Genomic DNA, 23,675 nt, shown 5'->3' with positions numbered 1-23,675 from the left:
CTGAAGAGCTGAGGGACAGTGCCCAGGCCCAGAGTTCAGGCCCCATGACAGGACCCCCCCCAAAAAGAAAGAAAGAAAGAAAATAGCTCCTTAAATGATTATTACTGTCAGGAGTTGAGAACTAAACATCTTACCTGGCACTTATGGGAAGAAAGGGAAATTTGCATACAATGGAGACATTTACATATAGACAGATATTTGCATATCACCGAAACTATTTGCATACTTATAGAAGCTCTGATCACATTAGCCGCACTAATAGCCTTGGTACCCTTCGACTGATGAATGGTTAAAGAAATGTGACATAGGGGCTGGGAATGTGGCTCAGTGGTAGAGTGCTTGCCTAGCATGCATGAAGCCCTGGGTTCGATTCCTCAGTACCACATACACAGAAAAAGCCCGATGTGGCAGTGTGGCTCAAGTGGTAGAGTGCTAGCCTTGAGCAAAAGAAACTCAGGGACAGTACCTATGCCCCAAGTTCAAGTCCCAGGACTGGCAAAAGGAAGGAAGGAAGGAAGGAAAAGAAAGAAAGAAACATGATGTATATAAAATCTAGGTCTGAAAGAAATGAAGGAGGTGTAAAATGAGAGGCTGTAGGAGCAAATAGGACAGGATAGGGTGAAAGGGTAAAAGGATGAATAGGAATGAGGTACTCATATGTATCTATGAGAATGAAATAATGGAAATTTGTGCAAAAAAATGTAGGGCACTGGTGACTCATGCCTATAGTCCTAGCTATTTAGGATGCTGACATCTGAGGATCATGGTTTGGCCAGGAAATTTTTTTTTGTCAGTTGTGGGGTCTGAACTCTGGGCCTGGGCGTTGTACCTCAGCTCTTCAGCTCAAGGCTAGTGCTCTACCACTCGAGCCACAGGGCCACTAATGATTTTCTGGTGGTTCATTGGAGATGAGAGTCTCATGGATTTTCCTGGCCAGCCTGGCTTCTAACTATGATCCTCAGATCTCAGCCTCCTGAGTAGCTAGGATGACAGGCCTGAGCCACTAACACCCAGCATCTATGAGACTCTTAGCTCCAATTAACTACCAAAAAAGAACTGAAAGTGGAGCTGTGATTCAAGTCTTGAACAAAGAAAACCTAGGTCCTAGGTTCAAGCTCCATTACCAGGGTGTGTGCGTGTGCATACATACACAATAGCACAGTAAAGCAAGGAGTTGGAGATGTGGCTTGGGTCTTAGAGCGCCAGCCAATGAGCAAAGCAAGCAACAGATAACAAGTTCAATCCTGGGACCAAAAACACAAAGGAAATTTGATTACAGTAGTATGAAGAAGTATTTCCTCCTCCTCCTTCTTCTTTTGATCAGTTGTGGGGTTTGAACTCAGGGCCTGGGCGCTATTCCTGAGCCTCTTTGTGCTCTAGGCTAGCGCTCTACCACTTGAGCCACAGCACCACGTCCAGTTTTCTGGTGGTTCATTGGAGATAAGAGTCTCACAGACTTTCTTGCCCAGGCTGGCTTTGAACCACGATCCTCAGCTCTCAGCCTCCTGAGTAGCTAGGATTATGGGTATGAGCCACCGGCACCCGGCTTCCTTCCTTCCTTTCCTCTTTTTTTTCTTTCTTTTTCTCTTTTTCTTCCTTTCTTTCGTCCTTCCTTTCTTTTTCTTTCTTTCTTTCTTTCTTTCTTTCTTTCTTTCTTTCTTTCTTCCTTCCTTCCTTCCTTCCTTCCTGTCTGTCTGTCTGTCTGTCTTTCTTTCTCTTTCTTTCTCTCTCTCTCTTTCCTTCCTTCTTCCTTTTCCTCTTCTTCTCCTCTTCCTTCCTCTCTCTCTCTCTGTCGATCTGGGTCTCAGCCTTTCTCTAGGGTTGGACTGGGTCTTCATGCCTCAGTCTTTCTCCATCCCTTCCCGGCCCCCCCCCCCCCACCCCCAGCTCATTCTCATTCTGCCTCTCTTACCAGAGTCCAGCTTTGGCTACTTTCAAAGCATGACTCACACAGACCCAAAAAAATTGGCCATGTCAATGAAATCAGCAGGCTGATAAATGTCCCTTGGGGAGCGAAGACACGTGGATGGATGGGCTCTGATAGAATGGGGGAGGGGGCCAGTGCTGGCTCACACCCCATACTGATCACGTCCTACGAGGCTCACCTCGGGAGTTCCCTGTGTCAAGGGGCAGAAACCTAGACATTCACGGTGACTTGAGTCAGGACTGTAATCAATAGCCCCCAGTCCATGGGGCTGGGAATGTGGCTTAGTGGTAGAGTGCTCGCCTAGCATGCGTGAAGCCCTGGGTTCGATTCCTCAGTCCCACATACACGGAAAAAGCTGGAAGTGGTGCTGTGGCTCAAGTGGTAGAGTGCCAGCCTTGAGCAAAGGAAGCTTAGGGACAGTGCCCAGGCCCTGAGTTCAAGTCCCAGGACTGGCAAAACAAACAAACAAAACAGTTCACAGCCCCATAAAAATAACACCCAGACAAGGGTCCTTAGATGAAAGGTTTTAGACCAGGGTCTAGCACCCTCTCTCTCTGAGGAGGGGGTGCTGGTAGTGGGGTTTAAACTCAGGGCTTCATATTCTCATTTGGCTTTTCCACCCAAGGCTGGTGCTCTACCATTGGAGCCACGCCTCCACTTCTGGCTTTTTAATGGTTAACTGGAGGTAAGATGCTCAGGGATTTTTCCTCTTGGGCTGGCTTTGAACTGCAGTCTTCAGATCTCAGCTTCTTGAGGATTACAGATGTGAGTCACCAGTACCTAGCTGACTTTTTTTTTTTTTAAAGCCAGTTCTGGGGGGGCTTGAACTCAGGGCCTGGGTATTGTTCTTTCCTGAGCTTCTTTTGCTCAGGGCTAGCACTCTACCATGTGAGCCACAGCACTACTTCTGGCTTTTTCTGTGTATGTGGTACTGAGGAATCGAACCCAGGGCTTCATGGATGCTAGGCAAGCACTCTACCCCTAAGCCTTTCCTTTCCTTTCTTCCTTTCCTTCTTTCTCTCTTTCTTTCTTTTATGCAACACTGGGATTTGCTGGGCAAGTGCTCTTCCACTTGAACCACACCCCTGGGCCTGTTTCCAGAAGTTTTCTCCACGTGTGATTTCTATCTGTGTGGATCCTTTTCTGTCTCTCTTCACCACCTTTGTGTCTCTTTCTCTTCCTGTGTCTGGCTTTCCTTTCTCTGTAGCCTCAGCCTCTCTGTCTCCCTTGGACTGAGGACTCTTTCTCTGCCTTGATTGAAGGAATCCCTCGCATGGCTCTTCTCTGGCATTGGTGGTAAGGACAGAGGCCAATACCACTTGCCCTGGATACTGTGTCTGCTCTTTGCACTAGCGGCAGGAAATCAGATGGCATCTTGGCAGGAAGGGGCTGAGGGCACAGGACGTGGCAGGAGAAGGCCAGGCCGGGCTGGGCTGCAGCGGCCTGGGGCCCAGTGCCTGCCCAGCTGGGCTGACGTGACTTCACACCACAAAAATGTCTGAATCAGGAGAATAACCCAACTTGGGGGCGGGGCTGGGGGGAGGGAGGGAGGGAGAGGCCTCAGCGCTGGGGCCCATGGTGTGTGTGTGTGGGGGGGGGTATGACATGGGGAGACTGGCTAGGATTCCTCCCACCCCTGGGTCTCCCCCTCATGGTTCTGGGATCTCCAGGGAACAAACAACTCTTCTTTTCCCACAAGGGTGTGTGTGGCCATTGGAGGCTGATATGGAGTCCAGGGCCTCCAGAGGGGTTCAGAGCCTCTGCCAACAAAACCCCAGCTTAAGAACATTGCATCCTTTGGGATCTGGGGGTAGGGGAGGGCAGGGAAGGAGGAAGGGAGGGGGAGAGAGATGAAAGGGGGGGAGGAGAGAAAGAGAGAGGAGAGCGGGGAGGAGAGAGAGGAGAAGGAGGCAGAAAGAAAGAGAGCAGAGAGAAAGAGAGAGGCCAGGTACCAGTGGCTCACGCCTGTAATCCTAGCCACTCAGGAGGCTGAGAACTGAGGATCGTGGTTCAAAGCCAGCCCAGGCAGGAAAGTCCATGGGACTCTTATCTCCAATAAACTTCTCAGAACAAAAAAGCTGGAAGTGGCGCTGTGGCTCAAGTGGTAAAGTGCTAGCCTTGAGCAAAAGAAACTCAGGGACAGTGCCCAGGCCCCAGGTTCAAGCCCCAGGACCACCACTACCACCACCACAAAGTATGGTAAAGCAATAACTTTGAGCAAAAATAGACCCCCAGGGACAGTGTCCAGGCCTGGAGTTCAAGCCCCACCACTGACAGAGATAAACAAATAGTAATAAAATAAAATGCAACTCTGTTCTATTCCTACTTATCATGTCCCAGCCAGGCCATCTTCTTCCTGGGCCCTGCATTCTGTGTTTCTGGCCGTGCCTGACTGCCTTTGACTCATCTGCTGGCCACTCTGGGTGGAGGTGGAGGAGCTCAGCAGTCGATTGTTTCTGCCTCTCCTCCCACTCCCCCTGTAATGGTCCAGGGCCAGTGAACACATCACACGCAGGCACCAATTTTCTTCAGAAACCCCACAGGCCTAAATATCTTTCCTGAAGGCAGGAAGAAAGCCCAACCAGGACAACGTGGCAATGTGTACCGTGTTCCCTCATGTGACCCACAAACCAAACCTCTCTGCTCAGCCTCCACAGCTAGGAAACCAGGAATGATTTGAGAATGACAGCCCAGGGACGTGGCAGTACCCCGACCACCACCCCAACTACCTGGAAGCTCCCTGCACCTTCTGGGTGTGTACAGGAGGTCTGGTGGCACAGATGAGGATGGAGAGCTCTAGATTAGACAGCTCAGCCTTTCTGCCATTATGGACTCCATTTCCCCAAGCCAGGCTAGCTCCAGATCTAGTGGTAATGGTCCATTCAGTGGCCTCTCATACTCCTGGCTTGGTCGCTATCCTCAGATAGGAGTGACCTCTAGTGACCCTGTGTGTGTGTGTGTGTGTGTGTGTGTGTGTGTTGCTGGAACTGGGGCTTGAACTCAGGGCCTGGGCATTGTCCCTGAGCTTTTTATGCTCTACCACTTGAGCCACAGCTCCCCGACTTCTGGCTTTTTATTGGTCCACTGGTGGTCAGAGTCTCACAAACTTTCCTGCCTGGGCTGGCTTTGAAGCTCAATCCTCAGATCTCAACCTCCTGAGTAGCTGGGATTACAGGCGTGAGCCACCAAGCTCAGACAGTAGGAACACTCTTGTTAGGACTCTTAAGAATGTCAATTGCAGCTCCCTGCTGGAACTTTAGCAAGTCCTTTCCATCTCTCAAGCTCAAGGGGTTCCTAGAGAATCCTGAATTCTCTACCTTAGGGACTAAATAAAAGCATCAGGCCATGAGATTAGGAGGTTAAAACTCCTTGGGGCTTGGGCACCTATGGCTCACGCCTGTCATCCTAGCTACTCAGGAGGCTGAGATCTGAGGATCATGGTTCAAAGCCAGCCCAAGCAGGAAAGTTCCTGAGACTCATAGTTCCAATTAAGCGCACACACACACATATACACACACACACACACAGAGTCCTTTGTGAACTGGGAAGTTGTAAGGGAGAGTCTTCAGCTGTGCAGTGGTGGGAGGTGAAGTCCAATTTCTTTCTCTGCCTTTGGCCTTGCCCTGATAGGCAGCCTGTCTGCCCAAGGGACCCAGAGACAGATAACAATGGGGTCTTTGTGCCCAACAGCCAATGGCAGGCGAGAGATGGGAGGAGGGAGTCTCTGCCCTAGAGAAAGATACAGTAGCACTGATTGAGTCAGTCTGTGTGCCTGTGCAGCCTGGACTCTGAGCCAGACACACAAGAGGTGTAACATTGTCAGCTGCCATCAATAAAGCCGGACCCTACTTCCATGGAGCTGGAACTGGCTGAGCTGATATTAGCCTGGGCCTAGAGCTGGGAGACCAAAGCTCAGGCCTAACTCAGGCCTGCAGCATGGGGCCCTGAGATACCCCAGGAGAATGTGGGAAGGGATAGATTCTGGCTGCTATGAAAGAAGACAGAGCTAGGGTGTCCATGGTTCCCGCCAGTCACCATTGCTGCTCCAGGAGGCTGAGATCTGAGGACTGTGGTTCAAAGTCAGCCCAGGCAGGAAAATCGGTGAGACTTTTATTTCCCATGAACCACCAGAAAACTGGAAGTGGAGCTCTGGCTTTGAGCTGAAGAGCTCAGGGACAATTCCCAGACCCTGAGTTCGAGCTCAATGATTGATTTAAAAAAACAGAAACAAAAACCTCAAGTGGTAGAGTGCTAGTTTTTGTTTTTGTTGGTATTGTTTTTGGTTGTGGGGCCTAAATTCTGGGCCTGGGTGCTGACCCTCAGCTCTTCAACTCAAGGCTAGCGCTCTACCACTTGAGCCACAGCGCCACTCCTGCCCTTTTTCTATTTATGTGATACTGAGGAATTGAACCCAGGGCTTCATGCATACTAGGCAAGCATTCTACCACTAAGCCACATTCCCAGCCCTGAGCTGGTTGGGTGAGTTCTAAGCTATAGGATCTTGGTCAGGTCATTTGTTTCTCTGACTTTTGTTTAAAGTTGGGGAGAGTCAGCCAGAGGCTGATGGCTCACACCTGTAATCCTAGCTACTCAGGAGGCTGAGATCTGAGGATCGTGGTTCAAAACCAGCCCAGGGCAAGAAAGTCCATGAGACTATTTCCAATAAACCAGAGGTGGCGCTGTGGCTCAAGTAGTAGAGCGCTTGCCTTGAGCTGAAGAGCTGAGGGACAGCGTCCAGGCCCAGAGTTCAAGCCCCATGACCAACAAAAAATAAAAAATAAAAAAGCTGGGAGTGGAGGTGTGGCTTAGGTGGTCGAGCGCCAGCCTTGAGTGAAAAGTTAAGTGAGAGTATAAGGCCCTGAGTTCAAGCACAAGGAAGGGAATGAGAGAGGGAGGGAGGGGCTGAGTGGAGAGAGAGTTACTGTCCCTACCTTTGGTGAACAAAATAACGCCCTGCTTCAAGCTGTTAAAGTTCTAGCTGCAATGACATGAACTGACCTGGCAAAGAGGACTTTTGTGGATTATGTTAAGGATTCTGAGATAATCCTAGATTATCCACAGCTCTAATGTAACCATGAGTCATCAGAAGATAGAAGCTTGAGGGTCAAAGTCCCCCCACCCCCCAAACACACACACACACACACACACACACACACACACACGCGCGCGCGCGCACACACACACACACACACACACACACACACACACACGGAGCAAAGGCAAAAGCAGAAATTCTGAGTTCAAGCCCCAGTCCCAACACAAAATGGACAAAATATTATTACCTTTAAGTAGTTGTACAAAGGGGTTTCAATTTCACATATCAGTTTATGATCCATGTCACCCCTTCCTTCATTCTCTCCCCTCCCCTCCCCCCCATCCATCCCCTCAAGTTACCTGGCTCCATTTTCACAAGTGGATATGGATTAGTATGACCTTTTCCCTCTCCATTGCTCTGCCCTACCTCCCTTAAGCCCTGTTCAACGAAACATACAACAAAAGTGTACAGTGAATGTTTGTTGTTGCTGTTTGGTTTTTGTTGGTCGTGGGGCTTGAACTCTGGGCCTGGGCGCTGTCCCTGAGTTCTTCAGCTCAAGGCTAGCGCTCTACCACTTGAGCCACAGTGCCACTTCCGGTTTTTTGATGGTTAATTGGAGATAAGAATCTCAAAGACTTTCCTGCTCCAGCTGGCTTTGAACGGAGATCTTCAGATCTCAGCCTCTTGAGAGGCTGGGATTACAGGCATGAGCCACCCGTACCCCACTGAATGTCTTTTTTTAAACCACAGTTCCCCAACCCCAAGGATGCTTCTGGTGGCAGTTTGTTTTGTCTATCAATAGGAGACTTCAGCCCTGCCTTGGTAGCTTACCCCTGCAATCCTAGCTACTTAAGAAGGCTGATGTCTGAGGATCTGAGTTCAAAGCCAGCCAGGGCAGGAAAGTCCATGAGACATCTCCAACGGACCACCAGAAAACCGGAAGTCATGCTGTGGCTGGAAATGATAGAATGCTGGCCTTGGGCACAAAAGTTCAGGGAGAATGCCTAGGCCCTGAGTTCAAGCCCTAGGACAAGAAGAAGAAGAAGAAGAAGAAGAAGAAGAAGAAGAAGAAGAAGAAGAAGAAGAAGAAGAAGAAGAAGAAGAAGAAGAAGACGACTTTATTCAGAATTTCTCTGCTCTTCTTGGCATTGCCTAATATAATATATAATAATAAAATATAATGGAATCCTCTTGTAAAAGTCAGGACACTGGGCCGGGCTGTACCCCAGGGCGGATAGTTGGGTAATCCCTCACCCTCTTCAGGCCCACTGAACAAGGACAAAGCTATTCTAGATGATTCCTGGGGTCCATCCAGCCTTGGCATTCCTGATGAGGTGGTGGGGAAGTTCGGGGTGGGGTGGGGGCCTTGGGAGAGGGGGTGTCTGGTCAGGGCAGCAAGAAGGGGGAATGAAAGAAATACAAAGCCAGAGGTAGCTTTGGGGAGAAGGGAGGGGGGAGGTAGAGCAGGAGGGAAGGAGGAGACAGAGGAGGAGGAGGAGGGACTGGGGGCAGGGGGGGGGGGGGGCTGACCCAGCCTCTAGCTCAGAGTGGCTTCCTGTAGTCTTCTCAAAACTCCAGCAACATTCCTGCAGAACTTCAGACTGCCCGGACATCTCTGCCTGTCTCCTTGCTACCTTCCTGCCATAGAGGTAAGAAAACCCCACAGCTCACATCCCCAGCCACACCCCATCATCCTGGCCGGATGGGTACCCCCTTTGCCCGGCCTGATCCTCAGCTACTCTGCCTGTTGCTTTGGAGAAAGCAATTCAATACTTTGTCGCTCCGTTTAGCTTTTAGCTCTGCCGGAGAGAAAGACAATCATTTCTCACAGCATGTCTTCTCTCTGTGTTTGTCTCTCGGGTTTCAGAAGCTGTCTGTCTGTCCTTTTTATAAATTTTTGCTCCTTTGCCAACCTGGCCTCCATTCTGGGAATCCTATCAATAGCCCGCCGCTTGTTGATTCGGTGTCTATTTTCTAGAACAGTCTTTCTAGACTTGCTTCCCAAAGATCTAGGGGCAGAAGAGAGACTTTTTTCTTTTTTCTTTTCCTTTTTGCACCCATGAGAAAACAGATCGGATCCCTGACTGGCAAAGGTGGAGCTCAGCCTTTTTAGGAAGCCTGGATGCGCCCCCCCCCCCCCCATGAGCCCTCTCCCCCTCTAATCCCCCCCACCCCATCCTCTCAGGCTGGCTCTGTTCAGCCTCAAATGGCACCTGCGCTTAGCAAGTATGGTAGATTGGCTTTGTTCCTCTGTCTCTTGGGTTTCCTGGAGAAGATCCACAAAGGGAGTTAGATCTCAAGGACCAGGAAAGTATCCAAGCAAGGAAACGGAAGAAAAATCTAGAGGAATACATTCCAGGGTGCCTTTCCCTACTTCACTGGGTTAGAAAGGCAGACAGAAATGCATCCCGTCTGCTGGGTGTCAGTTTATTTCCAGATGACTTCTTTGGGGATTGTCCGGTGGTCTTCTGGTGTCTTGTGTCCTTTGGAGGGATTGGGAAGTGTGTGTGTTTGGGGTGTGTGTGTAGGGACCAGGGGAAACAGGGGAAAGTGAATCACCCTAAAAGAGGGATGCATTTTTTTCCCTCAGAGCAAGAGCATTAAAAAAAAAAAAAAAAGTATCAGAAAATGATGCTTCCGGCTGTCTTATAAAGTTTCTAGAATCTGCCAGTGCCTATGATGTAGAAAGAGCAAACCCAAGTAGAGAACCTGATTGAAGAGGTCTCTGGAACTTTCTAGAGCAAAGTCTCTTAAATGAGATCATAAATGGGCCTTTGAATGGGCCAGGGTGAAGCCTGTTAAAAGCAGAGTTTGTTAGGTGGGGGAAAGCCAAGAGTTAACTCAGACACCAGTTGCCACGTCTGTCGACCAGGGGGAGGGAGGGAGGGAGGGAGGGAGGGAGAGAGGGAGGTGGGGGAGGCTGCCCCAGAAGAAATCCACTTTTGCAACTTTCTCCAAGTCCCACCCACTGGGTAGAAGCTCTTCTAGGCTGTGTGACTCACTGGCTGAGGAATGTTAGTTGCCATGGTAACCTTTTTACTTTTCTTTTCTTTTTTTTTCCTCTCCAGGGTCTTTGCTGGCTGGGAGGGGACTTTGGGAACACTTTGAGCACGTCACACACACACACACACACACACACACACACACACACACACACACACACACACACACACACACACACACACACACACACGGAAGCACTTTGATAGGATGGATTCAATTTAATGTATCCTAATGCCCATGAAATTCATTCATTCCTTGCTTCCTCCCCTTCCCCCCCAAGCTCCATTTAAACTTGAGGGTTTGTATAAAACTCCTCTTTTCTGAAAGTATTCTACATGCATTGTTGTTATTGTTGCTGGTGTTGTTTTGTAAGATCATTATTGTTTAGACAGGCATTTGTGGCTCATGCCTGTAATCCTAGCTCCTCAGGAGTAGTTAGGGATCTGAGTGTCAAGGTTCAAAGCCAGATCTGGCAGGAAAGTCCTTGAGACTTTTGTCTCCTAGGAACGACTCCAAAGGCCCAAAATGGAACTATGGCTCAAGTGGTAGAATGCTAGTAGCCTTGAACAGAAAAAGCTCAGGGACAGTGCCTAGGTTCTGAGTGAAAAATAAAATCTCTCTTGGCTGGTCTGCTATAGCTTAGCTCAGCCTGTAAGGCTTCATCATTAGATCCAGTGCTGGTTTGAAGTAGCCACTGGTTTTCTTCTGGATGATTCCTTTCTCTAGCCCTCCATCTTAAAAGGAGAGAAGGAAAAGCTAGCTAGGAGCTTCTGGGCAGACCTGAGGATTAAGGGAGTTCTCTCTCTCCCTCCCTGTTTCCCCCTCTCCCTCCCTCCTTCCCTCCCTCCCATCCTAAATAATGAAGCTGGTGAGTCTTCTAGGCCAGAATCAGCAAGTTAAGACAGAATCCTTTAGAAAAGCAGCCTCCTCCTTAGCCTTAAGATATATTAAACAGTCATGCGTGCAGGCCATAGAAGCTTGACCCTGGCTTGATGTCCATAGGACAACTAAACATTGTCTCCATTGTTGGATTCATCCAGAAAGTTAGTAATAACTTATTGGGGGGGGTGTGTGTGTGTGCAGGGAGGCATCCCTTTAGGTCATGTCAATCTCGTCATAGCATTAGGATCTCAGATGAAAGAAGAAAGAAAAAAGAAAAGAAAAACCAAACAAGCAAAAAGTAAAGCAAGGCAAACAGCTAGCCTGTTTTTGAACATCTGGCAGTTTGGCTCCACCCACTTGCTGGAGGAAGCTAAGTGACTTGTTTTCCCCCTCTGAGCCTCAAGATCTGTTCTCTTATCTTTAAGAGGCATAGCAAAGAACTTTCTCCTGGCCCATTCACTATGAAATCCACTGGTAATGGCTGCCCTGAAGAACTGGGTTCTAAGGAGCTTGGGATCCATTAGTAATGTCTGCACAGAAGGAGCAGGGGGAGTCACACTGCCACGTCTGGGGTCTTGGAGGCCTTCCCCAGGGAAGGGACAACCTGGACACTTGGATGTTATTTATGGATGCTGAAGCCCCACCCTGAGTCTGGACTAGCCACAGTGAAACGTGGCAACTTAGCCGTGTTTGGATGTTTATGGAATCTCAGTTGGGTGGAGTCTAGCCGCAAAACCCTGGAGTCTCTGATTTGCCCTTAGAATCTCACCAATACGTGTTAGGCTTCTTTTAACCTCTTCCTCTTCCTTGCCAGGGAGAAATATTACTCATGAAAATAGGGTGTTGGGACTGGGAAGGTGGCTCAGTGGTAGTGTGCTTGCCTCACATGCATGAGGCCCTGGGTTCGATTCCTCAGTACCACATACACAGAAAAAGCTGGAAGTGGCAATGTGGCTCAAGTGGTAGAGCGCTAGTCTTGAGCTGAAGAGCTCAGGGACAGTGCCCAGGTCCAGAGTTCAAGACCCACGACTGACAAAAAAGAAAAAAAGAAAGAAAGAAAGAATAAAGAAAATGGAGAGTTGAGCAATAAAGCCTGGAAGAGGGGGGTAACTCCAAAAAGCTTCTTCTTGCAGAGATGCAAAGAATCTCAAGGAAACCTGGAACCCACACTCCTCAGCTCCACTCCATTTTTTCCCCCTCTTTTTTTTTTTTTCTGTCAGTCCTGGGGTTTGAACTCGGGGCCTGGGCACTCTCCCTGAGCTTTTTCACTCAAATTAGCACTCTACCACTTTGAGTCACTGGCTCCGCTTCCAGTTTTCTGGTGGTTTATTGGAGATAAGAGTCTCATGGGCTTTCCTGCCCGGGTTGGCTTTGAACCTTGATCCTCAGATCTCAGCCTCCTGAATTGCTAGGATGACAGGCGTGAGCCACTGGTGCCTAGCTCATCATTAATTATCAATAGATCCATTCTCATGTTCTCACAAGTGCAAAAGCTTTTTGGCAATTTAGAAACGCATAGAACTGGCCAGAGGATTTTTACTGACAGAGGATTCTTAGGTCTTATGTAATTTGCACATTGCTGATTTAAAGCAGACTTTTCATTTCTGTTTTTGTGCCTGTGCCAGAGCTTGAACTCAGGATCTCACATTCTCTCTTAGCTTTTTTCACTCAAGCGCTCTACCCCTTGGACCATACCATCACTTCCTGATCTTTTGATTTTTTTGTCTGTTGTGGGGCTTGAACTCTGGGCCTGGGCGCTGTCCCTCAGCTCTTCAGTTCAAAGCGAGCACTCTACCACTTGAGCCACAGCGCCACTTCCGGTTTTCTGGTGGTTCATCGGAGATAAGAGTCTCACAGACTTTCCTGCCCGGGCTGGCTTTGAACCTTGATCCTCATATCTCAGAGGATTACAGGCATGAGCCACCAGTGCCCGACCTCTAATTTTTTTTTTTTTTTTTAATGGTTATTTGGAGATGAGAATTCCTCAGATTAGTCTTTCCTGGGCCAGAATCTAACCCCGATCCTCAGGTCTCAGCCTCCTTTTGAACAGCTAGGATTGAAGGTGTGAATCACCAGCATCTTGCATAAGTCTTCTCATTGTACAGTCCCAGTAGCCTAGGTCTAGAGGCCAGAGATTTTACTATGTTTTGCAGTGAGCTGGGAACAATGAAGGTTGACTTGTTCCCAGAAATGAGTCTCAAAATCCTTGACTTCCACATTGCGAAGTCACTTTTATTTTATTAGTTTTTATTTTTATTTTATGTTTGATACCGGCTCTGTCCCTTAGCTCTGTTCTTTTTGCTCCACCACTTGAGCCACAGGTCCATTTCCAGCCTCACTGGGGGGTAAAAGTCTCATAGACTTTCTGACCTCAAATTGCCATCCTCAGATCTCAGCCTCCCGAGCCATGAGGATGGTAGGCGTGAACCACCCGTGCCCAGCTTTAAGCACGCTTCTTTGAGATTCGCTTAGATGGGAAGATGTACAAATCAGCTTCAGTGCTGCTCTTTCTCAGAGCCTCTAATCCCGAGACACACAGTCTAGAATCTTGTGACATTCATTTTTATGTTAAAAAAAGAGGTAAGCTGGGGGGGGGGGGGAATAAGGGTAACTGTATTTTTCCAACCCCAGAACCTTTCCAGAGAGAGAGAGAGAGAGTTGACCTCAGCCTCAGGTCCTCCTGGCAGCCTATACTAGTGTTCAGCTCTCTCCAGAGCAAATAAAGGCTGAACCACATCCAGAACCCAAGGCAGTGACGGTGGAGGGGTTGGGCAAGGGGTGTCTATGCTTGGTGCTCACCTAGCCAAGGGAAATACGCCTCCGTTTCCTCTCTAGCTTGGGGCTTTTTTTTTTCCTTTCCTATATCTCAGGGCCAACTCAGGCTCACTGGGCCCCATGTAAGTGGAAAGAAGTTTAACCAGGTATTGGCTACTTCTTTCCTTTCTACAGCCTTCCTTCCTTCCTTCCTTCCTTTCTTCCTTCCCTCTCTCTTTCCTTGCTTCCTTCCCTTCTTTCTCTTTCTCTTTTTCTATTTGCCTGTCTGTCTCCCCTCCCCCCACCCTGGCCTTCCCCCTCCCTTCACCCCCCCCCCACCAGTCCTGGGACTTGAACTCAGCACCTGAGCACCATTCCTTAGCATTTTTCACTCAAGGCTGGCTCTCTGCTACTTAATCCAGAGCTCCACTTCTGCCTTTGTTGTTGTTGTTTTTGTTATTTAATTGGGGATAAGAGGCTCAGGGACTTTCCTCCTGCTCAAGCCAGCCTCAAACCCTGATCCTCAGGTCTCAGCCTCCTGAGTAGTTAAGATGACAAGCGTGAGCCACCGGTGCCCGGTATCTTTCTGATGTGTTAACCTGAAGCTGATTCCACAGCCAAGTCCTGTCTGGACTGTTTCTCCCGTGACTTGGCTTTGTGTTCATTGTCGGCTGGAGGGGACGAGTTATCTGGGGTCTTAGCTGCCAGTCTTCCTTTGGCTCTTCAACCTCAATCTCAGACAAATCCTCCATGTTTTCTCCCCCGTTCCATGTGTCCAAAGGTGCATGCTTGTGCCTTCCGAAGAGGAAAGCAAGAAGGAAGATAGATTGTCCATCCTCTTGGGAAAACAAGTGAGGCATGGTGGGAAGGGGAGGAACATTCCAGAACTTGAGGGGAAAGGAAACGCTGGGTTCCTCTGGGAGTTGGGGCCATGGTGAAGCAGTGCGAAGTTCCCACGGCAGATCATTGAAATTCCTGTTCGTTTTTGTTTTGTTGTGTTGGTCGTGGGGCTTGAACTCAGGGCCTGGGCACTGTCCCTGAGGTTTTTCTTTTTTTTCTCTCAAGGCTAGCACGCTACCGCTTGAGCCACACCTCCACTTCTGGCTTTTGGTGATAATAAGAGTCTCACCGATTTTCCTGCCCAGCAGGTTGGATTCAGACCTCCAACCTCAGACCTCGGCCTTCTGAGTAGCAAAGATTATAGACAGGAGCCACAGGTGGCTGGCTAAATTTTTTTGTTTTTAATCCCATGCATAGCCCATGGGATTGGGGGCTGGCTTTTATGTCTCATCTAGCCCAGTAAAAGATTATTCTAGAATGTTCTTCCTCTAGCCTGTTTCCACTACTCTAATATTATCCTCCAGGGGAAGATGAGTAATAACAGAGGAGACAATGTGTACCAAGGGCCAGCCTGTGCTTCTAGTGTGTGTGGAGGGGGAGGGGATTGAACCCAGGTCCTTCTGCATGCTAAGCACATACTCTACCACAGAGCTATACCTCCAGCTTTGCCTGTGATGGTCTCAGAGTCTTATAAGACTCATCTCCAAAGGCATCTAGTGTAATCTTCCCATGGATAGATGGATGGATGGATGGAAGAAGCAATGTCTAGTCAGGACAAAGGACTCAGCCAGTACACTAGGCAGTACTGAGGTGGACAGAAGAAGCCTGGCATTCTAGTGTAAGCCCAGTGGTTTACCCAGAATGCCAAGCTGCCCACCAGCGGTGGACTTGCTCAAGTGAGAGGTCTTAGAAGGAAGCAGAAATGAAGAGCCTAATGGAAGAACTTTCCTGAGCCATTTGGAAATGGAAATTCACACAGTCAAATTTGTCTGCTGGGTGCTAGTGGCTTATGCCTGTCATTCTAGTTACTTAGGAGGCTCAGATCGTGGTTCAAAGCCAGCCTGGGCAGGAAAGTCCATGGGACTCTTATCTCCAATTAACTATTAGAAAAGCAGAAGTGGCGCTGTGGCTCAAGAGCTAGGCTTGAGCTGAAGAGCTGAGGGGCAGCGCCCAGGCCCAGAGTTCAAGGCCCAGGACTACTGTGTCTCACACACACACACACACACACACACACACACACACACACACAGAAATATGTGAGCCACCCTCAAGTTTCCATGGAGACTTCCATATTCCAAGACTATTGTTCTTTGTCTTCACTGTGGATCTCTTTGTCTTAAATTGGCAAGAAGCTACTATCGTCCATTAGCGTCTTCAGTTGGAGGCGGAGGGAGGGGGAGGGGGAGAGATTTGAGAATAAAACAGAAAAGAATCTCAGAACCTCAGAGATTAAGATGGAGGGCGAAGGAGGCCTGGCTCTACCCTTGATTACTCTTACTTGATTCATTAACCTCTCACCTCTCTTGATTCACCTCTTAAAGATCTGAATAAATATATTTAAGAAAAGAGACTTTTCGGTTGTAGCCATACATGGAGAACTCTGGGTACCTGTGTTATCCATTCAAGGAAACTGCAAAACTGAACACAAAGAAAGCCAAACAGCTCTATGGTTTCCCGGCTGTCTTTAGTTTCCAGTGCTGGTTCTGAGCCAGAAGGTGGCCGAGACAAAGGAGAATGGATGCTCCCAGCGCTAGTGGCTCACGCCTGTCATCCTAGCTACTCAGGAGGCTGAGACCTGAGGATCGCAGTTTGAAGCCAGCCCTGGCAGGAAAGTCTGTGAAACTCTTATCTCCAATGAACCACACCCCCAAAAAGCTGGAAGTGGAACTATGGCTTAACTCAAGGACATTCATGTTCTCTCTCTCTCTCTCTCTCTCTCCTTCCTACAGAGTTCCAGCATCACCATGAGAGCCTGGATCTTCTTTCTCCTCTGCCTGGCTGGCAGAGCCTTGGCCGCCCCAGTAAGTATTTCAAGATCTCATCTTTGGCTAGGTTCGGTGGTATCTTCTGTAATCCCAGCTCTTTCAAAGGCATGGATAGGAGGATCGTAGTCCTGAGTGGGCCCCTTGGCAAAAAGTCTAAGACTTTACTTGCAAATTCACTAACGCAAACCTGGGCCCTAGTGCTAAAATACTTGCCTACTAAAGCCCTAAACCTTGAGTTTAAAACCTAATTGCTGCCAAACAAACAAACCCCCAAACACCCTAATCTCTCATCTTTTTAGTCTTAACCCTTATCAGGCCTTCTTCCTCCTCGAGTCTGGGGAGGGGGTGGATTCGAACTCAAGACCTCACACTTGCTAAGCAGGAGCCTTACTAAACCCTGCTAGCACTTGCTAGAGAGGATGCTGGTAAGGGAAGCTGTTGGGAGAGAATCCCACCACACCGGAAGGGGTAGGTTAGCTTTTGGATCAACCAGGTTGTTTGGTTGCAAGTAACAGACTTCAACAGAGGCGCTAGTGGCTCATGCCTGTCATTTTAGCTACTCAGGAGGCTGAGATCTGAGGATCATGGTTTGGGCAGGAAAGTCTGTGAGACTCTCATCTCCAATAAACTCTGCAGAAAAAGCTGGAAGTGGAGCTGTGGCTCAAATGGTAGCGTGCTAGCCTTGAGCTAAAAGATGCTCAAGGACAGTGTCCAGGGCTTGAATATAAGCCCTGGAACTGGAAAACAAAAACAACAACAACTACAAAAACAGAAAAACAAAAAACACAGATTCCATTCTGAATAAATGAGAGAAGGGGTGGGAAAATGTAGACATAGACTCTAAGACCAAAGACTTTGGGCGCTGGTGGCTCACGCCTGTAATCCTAGCTACTCTGGAGGCTGAGATCTGAGGATCTGTGGTTCAAAGCCAGCCTGGGCAGGAAAGGCCATGAGACTCTTATCTCCAATGAACCACCAGAAAACTGGAAGTGGCCCTGTGGCTCAAGTGGTAGAGCGCTAGCCTTGAGCTGAAGAGCTGAGAAACAAAAAAGATCCAAGAAAAGACTGGCCTGGAAAAAGAGTGAGACACTTTGATTGACAGATAACTGCTCAGAAGTGGCGTTGTGGCTCAAGTGGTAGAGCACCAGCCTTGCGCATAAATTATGCTCAGAAAAAAAAAGAGAGCCAGGCCTAGTCCCTGTACCACCAAAAAAACCAAACCAAAAAACAAACTGACAAAAACCAGACACTGGGTCTGGTGACTCACGCCTGCCATCCTAGCTGCTCAGGAAGCTGAGATCTGAGGATCGCTGTTGGAAATCAACCCCAGCCTGCTGGCCTGAGACACTTTAGAGAAGAAGCAGGCCTTGCCTTTGACCTTGACCTGTCTGAAACTACTCTCTCTTTCCAGCAACAGCAGGAAGCTCTGCCTGATGAGACAGAGGTGGTGGAGGAAACAGTGGCTGAGGTGGCCGAGGTACATGGGATGGGGTGTAGGGGAGCGGGGAGGGGAACCCCAGGCCCCTAGCTCCTCTCCACCCTTCTCTTCCCTGCTATAATACACACGGGTGTCCTGGGTCTCCATGCTCGATAGGTTATTGGCCCCCCCTTCCCTCCTCAATGTCCCCTACCTATTCCCAAATTCTCACTATCCATGATTTTGAAATTCACCTTTCTCCCATGATCCTTTGCCAAAGACAGGTTAAAAAAGGGAGCTGTTCAGGTATGCCTGGAACACCTTTTCTCTTATACTCTTGAAGGCCACTGAGGTATCTCAAGGGAACCCCGAAGCACTAGAAAATATTTGGTATAAGATTAATAAGTTGGGTGGTGGTGGCTCAGGCCTGTCATCTTCGCTATTCAGAAGGCTGAGATTTGAGGATTGGGGTTCAAAGCCAGCCTAGGAAGGAAAGTCCATGAGACTCTTTATCTCCAATTAACCACCCAAAAGCCAGCAGTGGAGCTGTGGCTTATGTGGTAGAGTGCCAGCCTTGAGCAAAAATACCTCAAGGACAGTGCCCAGGCCCTAAGTTCAAGCCCCAGGACTGGCACCGAAAGGAAGAAAGAAAGAAAGAAAGACAGAGAGAAAGAAAGAAAGAAAGAAAGAAAGAAAGAAAGAAAGAAAGAAAGAAAGAAAGAAAGAAAGAGAGAGAGAGAGAAAGAAAGAGAGAGAGAGAGAAAGAAAGAAAGAGAGAAAGAAGAAAGACAGAGAGAGAGAGAAAGGAAGGAAGGAAGGAAGGAAGGAAGAAAGGAAGGAAGGAAGGAAAAGTCAGGTGCTGGTGGCTCACGCCTATAATCCTAGGTACTCAGGAGGCTGAGATCTGAGGCTCCTGGTTCAAAGCTAGCTCAGGCAGAAGAGTCTGAGACTCTTATCTCCAATTAACCAGTAAAAAGCTGGAGGTGGAGGCTTGGCTCAAACAGTAGAGCACCAACCTTGAGCAAAAGAGCCAAATGAGAGCATGAGGCCTTGAGTTCAAACCCCAATTCGGGAACATACCATAAAAGATAAATAAGCAATTAATCAACTAGGAATGCCTATAAAGCCGGGAGCCAGTGGCTCACGCCTGTCATCCTAGCTACTCAGGAGGCTGAGATCTGAGGATCACGGTTCAAAGCCAGCCCAGGCAGGAAAGTCTGTGAGACTCTTATCTCCAGTGAACCACCAGCAAACCAGAAGTGGTGCTATGGCTCAAGTGGTAGAGCGCTCGCCTTGAGCTGAAGAGCTGAGGGACAGTGCCCAGGCCCAGAGTTCAAGCCACACGATGGAAGAAAAAGAAACCCTTTAAGATTCAGTCTAAACTGGGCCGGGCATGTATGTTACACTCTGCGCCCAACCCGCCCTTCCAGCCTGCCTCTCCTTCCTCCATCCTTATGAGATCTGGGATGGGAGACAGCCACCGTTTGACTTATTTTTTTTCCCTTTCCATCCCAGGTCCCTGTGGGAGCCAACCCCGTCCAGGTAGAAGTAGGAGAATTTGAAGATGGCGCCGAGGAAGCAGTAGAGGAGGTGGTGGCTGACAGTAAGTCCTTCCAGTGACTTCCCATGCCCAGGCTGGCCGGGCCTGTGGGCCTGACTAAGGAAAGACCGTTAGTGTGAGGCTTTTGTGCAAGGGAAATGTAGGGTGGGGCTCTGGGGGATCGTGGAGAGAGAGCTGAGAATAGTCTGGCCTTTCCTCCCCTGGAATCTGGACTCTAGGGAGGATCTATTTATAACCAAGCCATCATCCTGTGAGTGGACAGAGAGGAAGGTCTCTGACCGGAAGTAGCCTCTCCTCTTCCTCCTTGTTCTGAATCCAAGCTGAGTTTCTCATTCCTTGAAGGTCATGGAGATTTCCCATAGTTTGTTTCCTCCTCCTCCTCCTCCTCCTCCTCCTCTTTCTTCTTTCTCCTTTCTCCTTCTTCTCCTCCTCTTCGTTTTCCTCCTTTTCCTCCTTTTTCTTCCTTCCTTCCTTTCTTTCCTACCTACTTTCTCTGTCTCTGTCTCTCTGTCTGTCTCTCTCTATCTCTCTGTCTCTGTTTCTGTCTCTGTCTGTCTGTCTCTCTCTGTCTCTGTTTCTGTCTCTGTCTCTCTGTCTGTCTCTCTGTCTCTGTCTCTCTGTGTGTCTCTCTGTCTCTGTCTGTCTCTCTCTCTTTTGCTCGTCCTAGGGCTTGAACTCAGAACCTCTGTTCTGTCCCTCTGCCTTTTTTTTTGGGGGGGGGGTCCAGTTGGGGGGCCTGAACTCTGGGCCTGGGCGCTGTCCCTCAGCTCTTCAGCTCAAGGCTAGCGCTCTACCACTTGAGCCACAGCACCACTTCTGGCTTTTTTCTTTTTTTGCTTATGTGGTGCTGAGGAATCGAACCCAGGGCCTCATGCATGCAAGGCAAGCTCTCTATCACTGAGCCACCTTCCCAGCCCCCCTCTGCCTTTTCTGTGCTCAAGGCTAGCATACTGCCACGTAAGCCATAGCACCACTTCTGGCTTTTTCTGTTTATGTAGTACTGAGGAATCCAACCCAGGGCTTCATGCATGCTAGGCGAGCACTCTGCCACTAAGCTACGTTCCCAGCCACCCCTGGCTTTTTCTGAGTAGTTTATTGCAGATACTCTCATGGACTTTCCAGCCCCAGCTGGCTTTGAACCACAATCCACAGATCTCCATCTCCTGAGGAGCTAGGATGTCAGGCATGAGCCACCAGCACCCAGCAGCTTGAACTCAGGAACTTTTACACTCATGAGATGATCTGGTTTTCACTCACTCCAATGACATCCGTCCCTGAGGAAATGGAATCTGCCAAACTCTCCATGCTCCAGAGGAGATAATGACGGAGGGAGGGAAATGGCCAACAGCCTTTGGGTTGAGTCTGCAGGCTAAGGTGTCTAAAGTATGTACAACACGGATGCTAGAAACAAACCAAGTAAGGTAGGGAATGTGGCTTAGTGGTAGAGTGCTTGCCTAGCGTGCATGAAGCCCTGGGTTCCATTCCTCAGTACCACATACACAGAAAAAGCCAGAAGTGGGGCTGTGGCTCAAGTAGTAGAGTGCTAGCCTTGAGCAAAAGAAGTTCAGGGACAGTGTCTAGGCCCTGAGTTCAAACCCCAGAACTGGCAAAAAGAAAAAGAATAAGGAAAAAGAAAAAAAAAGTCATAGCCTAGTGCCTACAAAGCAGACATGTCATACAGGCAACAAAAATAACCCAGAATAAGCATTAGGGAGCAAATAGCTGGGTAAATCTTACCTGTAGGGAATAAGGAAGGAGTCGGGGACTAAACTAAGTTGCGAGTTTTGGTTGAAGCAGAGAAGTGTGAGCTTGAGTCACAGCCCTTCCTTTTTCCTGCGGTTTCCTTCTGGTGTTTACAAGACTCAACTCCATTGTCCATTGTGGGTCTCTATGGCCTCTTCCTTTTCCTTTTCCTTTTCCAGACATTTAAGTCTGCTTAGGTGGACCTCACAGCTCCCAAATTGCCGACAGTGGTTGACTACAAGCTATTTCAGAAAGTCTATTCTAAGCTGGCTACCTGTGGCTCACACCTGTCATCCTGGCTCCTCAAGAGGCTGAGATCTGAGGATTGTGGTTCCAAGCCAGCCAGGGCCGACAAATCTAGGAGGCTCTGATCTCCAATTCACCAGCAAAAAAAGCAGAGGTGGCAGTGTGGCTCAAAGGGTAGAGCACCAGAAAAGCTAAGCCCAAGTGTGAGGCTCTGAATTCAAGCCCCAGTACTGGCACAAAAAAAAAGAAAAAGTCTGTTGTAGAAGCTAGAAAAGCTTCATTGTCATTTGTTAACTGGATACTGGGAGTGTGGTGTTGGTTCCCATGTTTCTGAGACCCACACTGGACCTTTAGTCCCCCTCCATCTCTCCCCCCACCCCACCCCAAAGTGCCTGGTCCTGCTGCTAGATGCCACCTGTAATCCCAGCTACTCAGGAGGCTGAGATCTGAGCATCACAGTTCATAATCAGCCCCCCTCCTCCCAAGCATTGATGGTCCTGGGACTTGAACTCAGGGCCTAGGCACTGAGTTCTTTTGCTCAAGGCAAGTACTTGAACCACAGCTCCACTCCCAGCTTTTTTCTGAGTAGTTTATTGGAAATCAGAGTCTCAGGGACTTTCCTGCCCAGGCTGGCTTGGAACCACGATCCTCAGATCTCAGCTAGGATGAAAGGAGTGAGCATCAGCGCCCAGCTCTAAGGGCCGACTTGTCTGCTGGGTGCTCTGCCTGATCGCTTGTGATGCTGGTATTACTGACTTGATGGCCTTGTACCCTCCAGACCCCTGCCAGAACCATCACTGCAAACACGGCAAGGTGTGTGAGCTGGATGAGAGCAACACCCCCATGTGCGTGTGCCAGGACCCCACTAGCTGCCCTGCCCCCGTTGGCGAGTTCGAGAAGGTAAGAGCCTCCTGTAACACAGTGTGGGTGTGGGAAATGGTGCACTTCCCGTGTGTGGAGGGGGCGTTCCTACATTGGAGCTCTGATTTCCGAAGTCCTCTTGTTACATCCGGTCATCCCAGGAAAGTAGAGGTGAATGAGAGGTGATGTGCTCACTGCCTTCGAGCCGTCTGGAAACCAGTGAGGGTTAAATTGGCCACATCAAGTTCAAGTTCACTTGTCCCCAAACGTAGACTCTGGGATCTGGTGGGACTTTACATCTTAGCTCCACTACTTTTTTTTTGCCAGTCCTGGGGCTTGAACTCAGGGCCTAGGGACTGTCCCTGAGCTTCTTTGGCTCAAGGCTAGCACTCTACCAACTTGAGCCCCAGCGCCACTTCTGGCTTTTTCTGCTTATGGGGTACTGAGGAATCGAACTCAGGGCTTCATGCATGCTAGGCAAGCACTCTACCACTGAGCCGCCTTCCCAACGCTCTGTTATTTCTTGGCTGTAAGACCTTAGCTAAAGTGCAAAGCCTTTCTAACCTCAGCTGAAATGGTTAACTCCTTGTGGGAATTTTATTTGGGGGATAATATTTTATACATAAGAACCCAATAAGGGCTGCGTTTTCTTTCTCTTTCTTTCTTTTTTTTGGTTGGTCGTGGGGCTTGAACTCTGGGCCTAGGCGCTATTCCCAAGCTCTTCAGCTCAAGGTGAGCACTCTGCCACTTGAGCCACAGTGTCACTTCCAGTTTTCTGATGATTAATTGGAAATAAGAGTCTCACAGACTTTCCTGCCCAAGCTGGCTTTGAACCGTGATCCTCCAATCTCAGCCTCCTGAGTAGCTAGGATGACAGGCCTGAGCCACTGGCACCTGGCTCAAGGCCTGTTTTTTCAAATGATGGTTTCTCAAACTTATCCATTCTCTTTCTAACATCCATCTACCCCTATCCATTCACCCTCCCATCATCGATATTCCTGTTTATCTATTATCCACCCAACCCATTCACCCACTCAGCATTTCTCAGTCCATTATCCATCCATTGATTTATTCGTCATTCATATCCATCCATCATCCATCCATCTACTCAACATCCATCATTCATCTGTTTTCCATCCCATCTATTATCCACCCATCCATCCATATTTACATACATCTACTCATCCATCATCTGTCCGTCCATCAACCATCATATATGCATTCACTTATCATCATTATCCATCCATTCTTCATCCATCCATCTACCCACCCATCATCGATCCATTTATCTATACATTATCCATCCATCCACCCACTCATTCACCATCCATCCATCCATCCATCCATCCACCCATCCATCCATCCATCCACCCACCCACCCATCCATCCATCCATCCATCCATCCATCCATCCATCCATCC

The 23,675-nt window shown here is 48.8% G+C and overlaps 1 protein-coding gene and 1 long non-coding RNA gene across 3 annotated transcripts in view; one reads left to right on the top strand and one right to left on the bottom strand.

Annotated features, from left to right (window-relative positions):
* Positions 1-8,542: 8,542 nt before the first annotated feature.
* LOC122115475 lies at positions 8,543-16,444 on the bottom strand. Its single transcript, XR_006148778.1, has 3 exons — positions 16,389-16,444; positions 11,405-11,414; positions 8,543-8,592 (listed from the first exon to the last, which is right to left on the bottom strand). It is a non-coding gene; the product is annotated as an uncharacterized LOC122115475 (long non-coding RNA).
* Positions 16,392-23,675, top strand: part of Sparc (secreted protein acidic and cysteine rich) — a 13,690-nt gene continuing 6,406 nt past the window's right edge. Inside the window, exons 1-4 of one of the 2 annotated variants that reach the window (XM_042688969.1) lie at positions 16,392-16,462; positions 17,838-17,894; positions 19,359-19,446; positions 22,172-22,293. In XM_042688969.1, the coding sequence (XP_042544903.1) occupies positions 16,406-16,462; positions 17,838-17,894; positions 19,359-19,446; positions 22,172-22,293 (324 nt within the window). In that variant the 5' untranslated portion in view covers positions 16,392-16,405. Of the gene's footprint in view, positions 16,463-17,837; positions 17,904-19,358; positions 19,447-22,171; positions 22,294-23,675 lie in introns of both variants that reach the window. The other variant, XM_042688968.1, reaches the window with a different exon arrangement.

The sequence above is a fragment of the Dipodomys spectabilis genome, unplaced genomic scaffold, assembly GCF_019054845.1.
Source record: "Dipodomys spectabilis isolate Male_0828 unplaced genomic scaffold, ASM1905484v1 ptg000119l, whole genome shotgun sequence".
Classification (NCBI taxonomy): Eukaryota; Metazoa; Chordata; class Mammalia; order Rodentia; family Heteromyidae; genus Dipodomys; species Dipodomys spectabilis.
Note: the sequence above shows the minus strand (reverse complement) of the source record. Positions and strands in the feature narration are given on the sequence as shown.